The sequence below is a fragment of the Sinocyclocheilus rhinocerous genome, unplaced genomic scaffold, assembly GCF_001515625.1.
Source record: "Sinocyclocheilus rhinocerous isolate Xijiao unplaced genomic scaffold, SAMN03320098_v1.1 scaffold189, whole genome shotgun sequence".
Classification (NCBI taxonomy): Eukaryota; Metazoa; Chordata; class Actinopteri; order Cypriniformes; family Cyprinidae; genus Sinocyclocheilus; species Sinocyclocheilus rhinocerous.
The window spans coordinates 1,686,840-1,701,331 of record NW_015667354.1 but is presented as its reverse complement, the minus strand read 5'-3'; the positions used below and the strand labels follow the sequence as shown (position 1 = coordinate 1,701,331).

Here is a 14,492-nt window from a genome sequence, read left to right as displayed (position 1 = left end):
CCAAAAAGTTCTTTTTTCATGAAAAACTACCATTAAAAAAAAAAAAAAAAAAAAAATCAAAATGTTTTTGAATGAACAGAACAGTGATATTGTGAAATATCATTTCATTTAAAACAAGGTTTTCTATTTGAATACATTTGAAAATGTAATTTATTCCTGTGATTGGAAAACTGAATTTTGACCAGCCATTACTCCAGTCTTCAGTGTCACATGATCTTAAAGAAATCGTTCAATCGTTCAATCAATCAATCAAATATATATACACACACACACACAGATTTGCTTTTGTGAATTGTGGGGACATTCCATAGGCGCAAAGGTTTTTATACTGTACAAACTGTATGTGCTATTGCCCTAAACCTAACCCTACCCCTTACAGGAAACTTAGTGCATTTTTACTTTCTAAAAAAAACTCATTCTGTATGATTTATAAGCATTTTGAAAAATGGGAACATGGGGTAATGTCCTCATAAGTCACCTTCTCCTTGTAATACCTATGTCATACCCATGTCATTATACAAATTTGTGTCCTCATATGTCACAAAACGCGCACACACACACACACACACACATTTATATAACGCTTTTCATCCAAAGCATTTGCAATCCTATCGAGGGCCTCTCCTCACCACCATCATAAACACAGCCTTCTTTTAAACAAAATTTTGACATACAAATGGTGACTTTCTGCCACAGGTTTTAGTGTTTGTATATTTTGCCAATAATAATAATAATAATAACAACTCACCTCAATTTCCAAAGATACAAAGATTTATCAAAGATACAAAGATTTCTTTTAAAAAGTTGCATTCAAAATGCTCTTCTGAAACATCAGAGGTAGCACACTGTCTCCTCAGTCTGCATGGACAAGATGTTTCAGAGAGCATCTTGTTCTTTACCTGGACTCCCAGGATGCCAAAGATGATGAAAAAAGCACAGCAGATGAGAACTATGTTTCCTATAGGCTTCAGAGAGGTGATCAAAGTCTCCACAACCAGTTTGAGGCCAGGAGCTCGACTGATAACCCTGTCAGAAGGGAGAAAAAAAAAGCATTTAGCAGAGTTATAAACCAAGCATATGTTGGTCAATGCCACATGAATGCTTGCATTTTTTTAGATGTACCTGAGGGGGCGCAGTGTGCGCAGAAGCCTGAGGACCCTGAGCACCCCCAGGATCTTAGCCCCGCCCGCCATCGACACGACAATGTCAATCAAAGACACAAACACCAGGAAACCATCCAAAATGTTCCAACTGCTGCGCAAGTACGCCTGCTCTCCAAGATACAAACCCATAGACACCACCTACAATAAACAAAGAAACAACGTCTCAAATGGACAGCATAAAAACTTCAAGCAGTTCTGTAATGTATATCTTCATTGTTCTGGTGTAATACTGCATAGACTTTGTTCGTTTTATGTAGCACTGACTTCTGGTCCTCTAATCTGATTTTGAATTTCATTCCGGTCTCTTCTAGTGTGATTTTGCTTACATATCTTTGCTGGAATTGATCGAAACATTTACTGAAGTGGAGAAACAGACAGCAAAGTCAGAGTTTGTGATCTCCAGGCAAGCCAAGCCAAGCCAAGACTTCTAATTATAGCCCTAAAATAGTGCATCCTGTAGAGCTGATTTTACAACTCAACTGAGCTCTGCACAATTTACATCTAACATCTACCATTTTGTCAGCGGTGAGATGCAGATGTACTTAAGGGAGCTGCTGAAGGCTGAGAGATATGACTTGGAGATTTAAAAAACATTGTAACTTGTAGAAAAACAGCAAAGAATCCATTGAAGCTCCAAGGTGACCTGAGCCTTAGGCCTCCCAGGCAGGTTGTTGTGACACTAACAAGACGAGTGACAGGAAAGAAACAGTACGCGCACACACTCGATCTGACGTCAGCATTTGCTAAGGTCTAAAGAGTGAGAAGAGCAAAGAGTAGACAGAGAGAATTATGTACTTTTAAGAAATGAGATGCCGTACTGCGACACATATCTGTTCTTTCTTGGGATCAATTTGGCCTGTATTAGTCTGACAGTTTCTTTACAATACTGCCAAAAAAAGCCAATAATAAATCAGTGATGCATACCAGGCTAGTACAGTAATGTGACACTCACGCTAGCAATTTAAGAAGGTGCTTTTTGAGTGAGAGCAGATCTGCTTGCAGAACTCCTATTAGTCGAGTGTAGGTGGGCTGGGGACAGTAAAATCAGCCGCTGCCCCTCAGGGTATGTTATACCGGTAGGTATATTTTTGCTGTAGCTTGCAGAATCTGCCTCCCCAAGGATAAACTGTAATTGTTGACTTTCTGGTCCTCGAAGGAAAGGTGGAATCATTGTTTGACTTGTGTCTCCCACTGCACCAGTGCTTTTAAAAATGTCCACAGTAAAGGAGACGTTCTGCATCATCTTATATTAACTGCGTATAGGCAGTTGACAAGACATTTTAAACAGCAACAAATGTATGAAAAACATCTAAAAAATATATATTCTTGTAACATTATTATACAGAGACAAAAAAAAAAAAGTATTATTATAAAATATATAAAATAATTACATTTAAAAAAGGATAATATCCACGGCCCTACATAGGACAAGCAGTTTGGAATTGGTGGATGAAAAATAAAAATATAGAAATACATTTAAATAAAATAAAACATGCTTGTAACTCTACTTACATAAGACAAGCAGTTTGGAAAATGGATGAATGGATGGATGGAAAATAATAAAATATATAATAAAAATAAATAAAATAAAATATAAACAATAAAATACAAACAATAAAAAATAAATACAACCAATAAAAAAAATCATAAAATCATAAAATAAAATAAAATCATACAAATTCACTTACACACAACGGTCTGGTATAGTCCTACTATGTAATGCAGCGTTGCTTTTGACAGGTCTATTTCTTGTTTGTTCCATTTCCCAATAATTGATTAAGTTACATAACTGATGACCTACAAGTGCCATGCGTTTCCAGCTGAATAGATGGGCCAGTCTGTGAGATTGACTGCATCTGAAAGGGGAAACTGGCTCTAATTAATATCATTGCTTAATTGCTTGCCACAAGAGAGCCAGCCAGCAAACGCAATACCCCACTCTCAAAAGGTCCAGAGGAGAAAGTGTGTGTGAAAATGAGTGACAAAGAGCGAAAGGAAGATGATGAAATGAGAGATGGATTAGAGATACACACACACTGTTTCATCTACTGGAAAATATTTAGCTAATTACCCATTCAAACGACCAGAGTCTTTAACAATGTCTCCAATGAATCTGAATGTGTGCAATTTTGTTCAATATCTATCAAAATATAATATAATGATGCATTATGTAATATTCTTTCATACATAAAACTGAAAGATTTGGGATTTTTAAAAAAACTGTAACATTTCACACTATTTCTAGGTCACTGATCAAATATGCAAATTTGACTCTGTACAGTACTACTGTACAGTATGTTGCTGTAGTTTCCAATGAAGCACAAGAAGTACTTTGGAATATCTCAAATTATGCTGGAGAACATGATTGGTTAGGTTAAAAAAAAAACCTTTTGTGCAACTATCGCTAAAGCAAAATACGGACGGGCGAATCAAATATTAAGACATTATGAAATGTATATTCATTTTTACTGAAACGTTTCATTCAAATTTTTATGCTGATAATATAATTTGTAATGGAAAAATGGCATTGAAATAGAAAGATGCAAAATAGAACCATTTTCACTGGTGTTTTCTGTACCCCACTGTATGTTATACGCATAACTAAATGGATTATATTATACTCAAACCATTAAAACATGCAAGAAAAAAGAAAATAAAGTAGTAGGTATATTCACAGTATCTGCAATTGCTGTGAATACAATTACCATATTGATAATTTTCTCTTTATATACCAACACAGATCAGAGGCATGTCAGCACATACAGGAAGGAAAAAAATATATATACATGGGAGTCCTGAAATCAGCACAATATATCATGCTGTGAATGTAAATATTTACCTTGAGTGTCATCTCCCCCACAAATATGGCTGTGAAAATGTAATTGGACACGGTGAGGAAAAGCCTCTCCTGCAGAAAGAGGAGGAGGGAGAGAAAAAAAGAGAGCAAAATTGTGGAAAAAAGCTGGAATTTTGTCAGTGCTGTGAGAATATCTGCTTGTGGACAACATGGAAATCATCAATAACTAAAATAGGTTAAAAAAAACTGAATCAAAGGTCCATTGGCCTCAGTCTTACCAGGCTACCCTGAAGGATCTTGGGTCTCTCCAGAGCCACAGTGATGCAGTTTGAGAAGATGAAGACCAGCACCACATAGTCAAACAGCTTATGGGCAATAATGGACTGGCACAACAACCTGAACCTAAAGAGGAAGGAGGAGGTCAGGAATAGAGAAACTGTATATAGAGACCAACTAAAGTAGAAGTACATAGCTTTGTTCCAAAACCAAGTGAGCTGCCTTGCTGCCTACATAGAAAGCATCCAAACCATCATGAAATCTCACAATTGAATAGATTTAGAACATTCTACATAGGCATCAAGGGTGTGGTTTTTGATGTTAAAGGGGTCATATGATGCAATTTCAAATTTTCCTTTCTGTTACAAAATGTGTTACAAGCTGTTCGTGAATAGATAAGATCCATAAAGTTGCAAAGACTAAAGTCTCAAACCCAAAGAGATATTCTTTATAAAAGTTAAGACTTGTCCACGCTCTCCTAAAACACCTCGTTCTAACACACCCCCACATGTCTATCGATGAGCTTTGTAAAAATCGACGCGTTTCAGAAAGGCGGGGCATAGATGAGAAACAATAATGTACAGTATGTGGAAAATAATGTGTTTTTTTTAACCTTAAACCGCATAAACACATTTCATTACACCAAATACACAAAATAATGTTCTTTTTAGGAACATCATATGACCCCTTTAAAATGTTGTTAACAGCACAGTACTAAGCAATAAGCACAAATGTAAAACATTTTGGGTAAAATATTAATATTGAAATTTCCCTGAATGGATTAATCAGTACACCTCAGTACTAAATGTAAGACAGACCTTGGTATATAAAATACTTTTCCAAAGCATATTATGCTCACCAAGGCTGCATTTATTTGATGAAAATACAGAAAAAAACAGTATTATTCCAAAATATTATTATAATTTAAATTACCTGTTTTCTATGTATTTGTTTTAATTCTATTTTTCTTTCTGTGATGCAAAGCTGAATTTTCAGCATCATTACTCCAGTCTTCAGTGTCACATGATCCTTCAGAAATCATTCAGATATACTGATTTGATGCTCAAGAAGTAACACTTCTTATTATAACTGCTGAAAATAGTATAGTTGAAAATGGTAATAAATTATGGAATCTGCAATATAATGTTTTTCTCTAGATTTTTTGATGACCAGTCTCTTCTGCTCACCAAGGCTGCATTTATTTGATGAAAATACAGAAAAAAACAGTATTATTCCAAAATATTATTATAATTTAAATTACCTGTTTTCTATGTATTTGTTTTAATTCTATTTTTCTTTCTGTGATGCAAAGCTGAATTTTCAGCATCATTACTCCAGTCTTCAGTGTCACATGATCCTTCAGAAATCATTCAAATATACTGATTTGATGCTCAAGAAGTAACACTTCTTATTATAACTGCTGAAAATAGTATAGTTGAAAATGATAATAAATTATGGAATCTGCAATATAATGTTTTTCTCTAGATTTTTTGATGACCAGAAAGTTTGAAAAACAGTCTTTATTTGAAATAGAAATCTTTTGTAAAATAATTAATGACTAACTGTTGCCTAGCTGAAATAAAGAATCGACTACTTTCAATCAATCAACCAATCAATTAATCAATCAATAATAAAATCTTACTACCCCTAAACTTTTGAACAGTAGTATATGAGTGTCACTTCATCTGTCATCTTGGATTTGTTTTTTTTCATAGAGCTTGTCACAACACATTCTGGCAGCTCACTAGTTTTTGGAACAGTCAAGTATCTCAATCTTTCCACTGCAGTCCAAACTTTAGCTGGATATTCAAAGACTAGACAGTTTGGAAAAAAAACAGACTGACAGACAGGGTGGGAATAATCGGCTCCTATCTCGCTGACACGGATCGATATCCTAATCAAGCCACCCTCTAAAGAGCTGACAGCCCATCAGTGCTATTGATCAGGCAGGGAGAAGAAGAGATGTGGGGGCATCTTTCCCTCCGTGTTATTCAGAGATCAAATCAGTGGCACTATAGGAAACAACCTGTGACACAAGCTTGCCTTTATCTGCTTAATTTCAACCTGCTCTTGGGCGTGGAGCAACTACTAATCTGTTTTGTGCTAGAATGAGGTCAGACTTCCAGCTGCACTCTCAAATTTAGCTTAGACTGACAACATTTGACTCTTACGGTATCTGACAAAACCCATGAGTCGTTTTTAAAGTGTAAAAGGAACAGGACGGTGGCATGATTGCCAGCAGGTTTTGCTTACGATGAGGCCGTGTGAGACACAGCAGCACAAGTGCAAAAGCATTACTGTAGACCAGGTTTTCACGAACGTTTTTTCAGCCAAAGCCGTATGACCTAAAATATGTATTTACTTCAAGTACCCACTGAGATTTTAAGTTATTTCAATAATTTAACAACAATTAGTATGTTAACAGTTCTATGATGTCAGTTAGTGGTCACATTACATGCAGGTAAAACGTGTTAAATTTGTATCATTGAGAAACAATTATAGTTTTTATTTAGCTATAGATTTCTTATAATAACCCTTAAACAAATATTTTTATAAATATTTTTTTTTCAAAACATTTTTAGTTTTTTTTAATTGTTTAAAAAAAGAAGTAGTAGTATTTATTTACTTTAATGTTACACAATGTATAATTTCATTATTTATAAGCCTTTTCATCAATACAAAAACCCTTTTGGAAAACCCTGCCATAGGTGATTATTGTAAATATTGCACTCTCTTTTTCATGGCATCTACAAAATTGCATTTATTTATTATTAGTGACAAGTTTTGCTGCAAAGTCTCATTGACCACATAAAAGTTAAATGCCATTTGATTGGCTGTGAACATAATCACCCAAAGGTCGATCACACATGGCAGCTAAGAAACCAAAACTATGTGCCTGTTTTTCTGCTTTTTTCTCGTTGAAAATGAACTGAGAACTCACAGTTAGCATATAACATGTAAAACTATAGATAAATTGTGTCTAAACAAAGGTCAATAGATCAAACCGCTTCCATCAGCTCTTATGAAGTATATTCATGACTGTTATGTATTGACACAGATGAGGCAGTGAAGGGACTAACTTGTTTTGGGGAGAGAAGAGGAAGACGGACCAGTCTTCCCTGGTCTCACACCAGTCTGGTCTGTACACCTCTATCATCTTCTGCATCCGGAAACATAGACTCTGCCGACAGAAAAAGATGTATTTGGTTGGCAAAAATGAGCACTAAGAATAATTCTGCAGTATTCAGGGAGGGAGAACTTTCTTGGAAACACGTTTGATAATTGAAGCAGTTATGAAACGGAGCTTTCCAATGTTTCAGGTCCCCTTGGAGCTGCCATGTTACTCTTAATTGCTTACAAAACAAGAGAGTCTGGCTGTAAAAAACAAGAGTCTGGCTGTAAATTAAAAACTGAAATCCTACTGCCATCTGTTAGCATTCCTCCTCAACAGATAATAATTGGGCGATTTTCATTGTGTAGTTGATTGTATGTGCAGTTGGCTCTGCTTCAAGAAGATTTACAATGTGTGCAAACGCTGTTTTACAGGAGCCAATCTAACTTAAGATAATCCACAAAAATTACCATTTAAAAGACAATTCTCATTTTCATCAAAACCAATTTGGTTCCAACATTTGAATCTCTTTCTTCCATGGAACACCACTTTCTAAAGCTCCATAAATGACAGAAGTCTTCTGAAGCCATATTCTACTGTTAAAAAAGTTTGGGGTCGGGTAAGACTTCTTTGTTAATGTTTTTGAAAGAAGTCTCTTATGCTCACCAAGGCTAAATTTATTTGGTCAAAAATACAGTCAAACACATTTATTGCATCCTTGCTGAATTGAACTATGGCTCAAATATAATATTTAATCATGATGTGAGATGCATTGTGCCAGGTTTGATAGCAATCACACCAAATGTCAATAGTTGTCATAAGCAATTTCAATGTGCCAGTTTAAATGTGTAAATGAGATTTGAGAGCTATTGCGGGAAGGGATGATCAGTGAATACAGACTTACATTTTGGTCTGTTACTCACCCAAAGCTATAGTATGGATATAGAAGACTTGGAATATGACATGAACTCATATGAACTGCTTTTATGGTGCTTTTTTGTCATTTTTGCCACTCTGCAGCTGCTCAACATTCAGCTAAACATCTACTTTTGATTTCCACAGAAGAAAGTCAGTCATATGAGTTAGAAACACAATTACAGAACAAGTGAACTATCCCTTGAAATCATTTTTAATGGACACTTACATAGTCCAGCTCATCGTCCAGATCCTCCCTGTCCTTGCGTGCATTGACCTGAGGGTAGACCTCATTGATGATTTGTGGTTGGCCTGACGGTGTCTTCCCATTACAGTCCTGGTGCTCTCCAACGCTTCCCAGACCCCCAGAGAAGCTCTTCTTGCTTTGCCGGGGATGCAGAGGAGGCAAGGCCGGTCCAGGCACCTGCAGCAGCTCAGGAAGCTCCAGAGAGAGAGCCCGCCGTTCTCTGCGCGGGACAAAGTGTCTGGAGAGCAGAGGCGGGTGCAGAGGAGGGGGCAGAGGAGACAGCAGGGACTCCTGCTCAGCGGGGTGAGAGTGAGGGCTACGGACCCTTAAACTGCCTCCGCCCCCCATCCCCAGGCATCTGGAGGATCGACCCAAGCTGTTCCAGCTCGACCTGCGACTCCATATTCCTGGCCGCGCGGGCCGTCCCCAGTTGTGGTACAGAGAGGCTCGTCCTGGACACTGAAACACATAGAATGCAAGCTGATAGTCAATATATGAACATGAATTTAAGCACACACCCCTATGTTTTATCCCAAACACACACTACAAGACTGAAATGACTAATTTGCTTTCTAAAAAAATATCTCGGAGTGTATGGTCATTACAGACACTTCTAATGTGCATGGTTGTGAGACAGGTTGTAAGTGCTAGAACAACAGTAATCAAACCGTTTTGGAATCTGGTTGACCTGTCAACAGGTGTGCAGACTGTTCTGAAAGGGTGAGAAAATGAGCAAAAGAGTGCACTTTGGGAAGTGCCATCCATCAAGCCATCAGTTCTTCCATCAAGCTATTTGGAGCATTGCTATGTACTGTACTTCGCTTTTGTGAGGACAAATTTTAGAATCATAACTCCAGATGGTGAGCAAGCCTGCATTTTACAGTTTACACATACACACACACACACACACACACAATAAAAACTAAGAAATTAGAAGGTGAAAAAATGTGCTGAAATAGATGCAAAAAATGCTTATGAATGAATAGATTAAATAATAATAAAAAATTCACTGTAATATAGTGCCGAAAATGAGTTCACCGCTCAGGATTCACTTTCACGTGGTGTGACTCTCTGCGTGTTATCCCGCTCTATGCGTGTGTGTGCTGTTCACACAAAGACTAGACTAAAACTAAAATTAAAACAGGCCGCCAAAAACAACACTACTGTAATATCTTTTTTTTTTTTAGAATCTATCATTAAAAACGATTATATATCCAAAAGTATTTTAAATTAATTGTATTATTAAAATCAAATGACTAAATTACTAAAATTTGCCAAGCATTATTAACATTGTGCTTGTACTTCCCATGGGAAATAGGTGGTAAACACTTTTTATTATAAAACGGACAGTTCTGGTCCTTGATTCTGATGCGTTCGAAGCTGTTGTAAATTACTCTACAAACATACACCTTTGTTTACTTCTGTGTGTTGCTCGGCAACCACTTTGTTGCAACCACAACCGTTTCTGAGGAACTACATTGTTTGGCGGAAGAATAATGTTTGTATTAATATCATTACACTTTATTTGCTCTGTTTTATTTTGTGAAACCTTGCTACATATATGGAATATCTGTGTATATGGAATAAGCAATAAGCCCCTCTAAGCCGTGGTTTACAGTCAATTTATATTATATTAATTTCCGCTTCACGTCATGCCTAACAACGCCCCTTAGCTGTTATAAATTCACTGTAAACCACGGCTTCTTGGGACTTATTGCTTTAGCTGAACACATTCTGTGTTTTTAATTGACGGGTTCAGGTGATTGGATATTATTATATATCAGACAACAGTCTAAATTAATTTTATTTTTTTTAAATTACCATACATTTACATATTAATCAACACTGGCATAATTAATGTTGTGCTTCTACTGTCCACAGGAAGCTGATGGTAAACAAGTTCAGTGGAATGAATACTGTACTGTATTTCAAAGAGATGGGTTCAGGTCCAGGTGTTTGGATTGCAGTGGTGGGATGATGCTGTACCGTAAAGTGTCTCTCATTGCGTTAATCTGCTGCGACCTCCACAACCTAAAACCCAAAACCATCCCACACGATGGTCTAAAGTTTTGGGTGTTACACGATTTATATAATTCCTGGTGAATCTGACTAAAACAACAGACAGCGCATACAAATTATCCACGCTTTCTACTCATTCTTAGCGAATTCCCCCATCACTGTCTAGAACTCTCATAAAAAGCCAACCTCCTCACAAGGGCTGTTATTATTTAAACCATTGTAAAAATAATTATGTAGTTTATAAGTTGCTCTCAGCTCTTCGAGTGCCCGCTCAACGACCCTCTGTGTGTATACTAATATAGTGCAAGCTAGACGAGTAGAGACGGAGCTCTAAGTGCTGAGTAAGTGTCTTATTAATGGTTCGCAAAATGCTAATACATGCAGAGCTGATGGATAATTATTGTGTTCTTTGTGCTTTTTTGAGAGGGTTTGGATTGCTGGAGTGGTATGATATAGCTTCGGTGCCCTCTCGGTGAGTAAGACCCTGTAATGAATGGCAGGTTGACTGCAGCATGCACAATAGCTCACCAGCGCCGTCTGCTCCAGGCTAGCCCTGCCCAGAGAGGTAACGCTGCTCTTGCGGGAACCCAGGGCAAAGCTCAGCCTTTCAGACGGGTACAGGCCCCTGGCGTTGAGTGCAGGTGCCAAATCCAGATGCCCATTAGGGGTCAAAGTGGAAATCTTGGGATCTGCACAAACACACATGCCAAGACTGATTAGATCACAAACACATCAGAAGGACTCAAGCCATGAGAAACACTAACTGGCTTATCGCAAGGCACAATAAGTCAAAAACAATTTGTTTTGTGTTTGTGGTGCGGAATTAAGAAGTACATTCCACTAAGCCTATTAAAGTTTCAAGTTTGCGTGTTTTCTGGAGTTTCCAAAGCCTCCTTCTCATGCCAGGCGACACTGGTGGGAGCGTGTAAGTTTGTCTTCTGTCTGTGGAGAGCGTCAGTGTGTACATGCATTATTCATAACATCATGTCCTTAGATCTCTCAGCGCCATGATTTTTTTCAGTTTTTGACCAGATATTAAACATTTCAATGCATTGCTTTCAGTTACTCATTTTTTAAACGGTTTAGGATATTGCATGATTTTAGCATTTTGTCACAATAACTAGTCTATCTATGGGGTCAGTAAGATTTTGAAACTGTTTTTTAAAGATGTCTCTTATGCTCACCAAGGCAATATTTTTAAAATAAAAAATAAGTACTATTTTGAAAATGATTACAATTTAAAATAGTTGTTTTCTATTTTAAAATGTAAGTTATTCCTGCCATGACAAAGCTGCAGCCATTACTTCAGTCTTCAGTGTCACATGATCCTTTAGAAACACTACTAACATGCTGATTTGGTGCTCAATTAACATTTCGTATTATTAGCAATTTTGAAAACAGTTGTGCTGCTTATAATCTATGATTTTTACATTTATTAATGATTCTTTAATGAAAAATAACAGCATTTATATAACTTTTACATTATAAATGTATTTACTGTCACTTTTGATCAACTTAAGACCTTGATAAAATACAGTATTAATTTCTTATAAAAAAAATCGTAATGACCCCCAAACCCCAAACTTGACACCAAACGATAAATGACTAGCTTTAACTAATTAAAATTATTGGCATAACACATAATTTACATCTGGACTTATCATTGACAAAACCTTCACTAACAAAATTATTTTAAAAAGTCAAAATACAGAAAGGCTTACTTTATGAATGTTAACATGTAGCTGACCATAGCACAGTGTAATGTCATTGTAAAAGACTGTTATTAACCTTTTTTTTCTTTCAGATAATCTGAAAAGGAGCTCAGAACATGAACACAGAGTTTCTGCTTAGAATGAACCAAAAAAGAACAGAACAGAATGTTCAGAAGCAAACGGAAAAACACAGCTGTGCTTTAAGAACACTTCCTTAGTTAGTCCACAGCTCAGTACCTGACAGCTGGAGTGAGTCCTTTTTCTCAGTTTCTTCTAAGTTACAAGAGGATCTGTCATCGTCAGAGTAGGAACGGTTAGCATCACCCTGTCGCAGACAAAAAAAAAACAGGGACACGGTCAAAATGACACAAGATAGCTTGAGTTACATTCACATGGCACAGAGATTTCACTCTCAAAGTCAGTTTGGTTATAGACTGTGCTTTTACTCGTTTATAACCGTAGTGTGTGAACATAACCATACTTAACCACGGGGTAGACAATGTTATTCTAGCGCTGTGTGAGCCAGACAAATAACAGATCAAACTGAGGGACAGAATTTCTTTTGTAAAATAACGTCTCGGGTTACTTATGTAACCATGGTTTCGTGTGAATCATCGGGTGTCAGGAACCGCTGACACGGATGTACACACTTTCTAAACGCTTCGCTAGTGCTCGCCATAGTAGGAAAGAAAAAGCTCTTACTTTGCTTTTTGGAATGCACGCTTCAAACAGACCGGTCAGTGAAGACGAAGAAGAGAATGATGTGCGCTACCGGCGCCTATTTTGTACTAGTCGCGACGGTAGTGACGTCATGGCTGTCGCCGGCCAAACAAGTTGGTGTTTTTTCAATGTAGGCTTCAGACACGGGTCACGACGAGGCGTTCCCCATAGCGACCCCTAGAGGACGCAGTTCGAAGTTCCACGAAAGGGAACTAAACAGCCCTGAGCATTTTTTAATAGATATGTCAATCTCACTGCCCTCCCTCTGAAAGTCAGTCGCATTTTCTCTAGTTCCCCACTCACCCTCACACAGTGCCTCAGATCTAGACCATAACCTGGAGGCCCACTTCTACATGCTCCCTAGAGAGATAACCTACTCCTGCAGTCTGCATACCTGCCCGTAAATACAAGCATGCCCATCGAAAATATATTCACCGGCAAGAACAACAAAAGCCTGTGGAAAAATGCCCCAGGACAGCAGTAAGTTATTAGAGCCACGCCATGTTCTTGCTGTCATTTTGTTGCCAAACACCAGCACAAATTTGACCCCGTTACGAAAAGCATCACAGCCAACAGATGCTTTTCACAATAACGTATTCAAATTAACTCAGTGAGTATGAAATATTAATATTCAGCAGCTAAACCCAAAAGTTATTGGCCCTGTTACATCGGAGATTGTTTTGTGCATCAACCAAAACACTCGATTTCTCAAATGCCTTGCAGTGTGTACCTTACCTCAGCCTGAAATCCTTCCACTAAGATAGCCACAAGCAGATTGAACAGAACATAGTTCCCAAAAGTCATGAGCGCAACGAAATACAGGGCAGCCAGGGGGGAGGTAGAGGCCATGCCATTATACAAAACCATGTTCCAGTCCTCTTGAGTTAGGATCTGCACAAAAACACACACAGACAAAAAAAAAACAAATCTAACTTTATATTACATTTTCATGGGAGCAAGTAAGTTGATAAATAAACAAACAAATAAATAATCATTAAATTGTAGATTTGTTGCATTTTTTTTCTTTTTTAATTTTTTATATATGATTTCATTGTATGTATTTTATTTTTATTTAATATTTTGTTTAATATAAGAAAAATATAAATAAGCATTTATATCTAATGCTTTCCATTTTTTCCCTATTTATTGTAATAAAATGGCCAATAAAATAAATAAATAAATACATGCATGCATACATAAATATTGAAATCATTATATTAAATTAATTCTATATTTTGTTCCTCACACATACACTTTTGTGCCCGAGTGGTAATAGCCTATAACAGATATGCTTTACTACAAAAATAAATAAATAAATAAACAAACAAATTCTATATTTTGTTATTTAGATATTTGTTCTTTTTTTATTATCTAAAAAAAGCCCACAAATATCTCATATTATGTATTTTTCTATCTTTTTATTTTAGATAACAAAACAGTCCAAATACATGCATATTTTTTCCCTCTTTTTATTGTATATAACAAAAGCCAAGGGGGAAAAATGAATGAATGCGTGTTTGATGATAAACTG

At 36.8% G+C, this 14,492-nt stretch overlaps 1 protein-coding gene across 1 annotated transcript in view; it reads right to left on the bottom strand.

Moving 5' to 3' along the window:
- Positions 1-14,492, bottom strand: part of cacna1ia (calcium voltage-gated channel subunit alpha1 Ia) — a 102,375-nt gene that overhangs the window by 30,918 nt on the left and 56,965 nt on the right. Inside the window, exons 13-21 of the mRNA XM_016545628.1 lie at positions 13,697-13,852; positions 12,479-12,566; positions 11,058-11,218; positions 8,493-8,969; positions 7,317-7,417; positions 4,239-4,362; positions 4,003-4,071; positions 1,123-1,301; positions 900-1,026 (exon numbers count right to left, since the gene is read on the bottom strand). Of these exons, the coding sequence (XP_016401114.1) occupies positions 900-1,026; positions 1,123-1,301; positions 4,003-4,071; positions 4,239-4,362; positions 7,317-7,417; positions 8,493-8,969; positions 11,058-11,218; positions 12,479-12,566; positions 13,697-13,852 (1,482 nt within the window). The remainder of the gene's footprint in view (positions 1-899; positions 1,027-1,122; positions 1,302-4,002; positions 4,072-4,238; positions 4,363-7,316; positions 7,418-8,492; positions 8,970-11,057; positions 11,219-12,478; positions 12,567-13,696; positions 13,853-14,492) is intronic.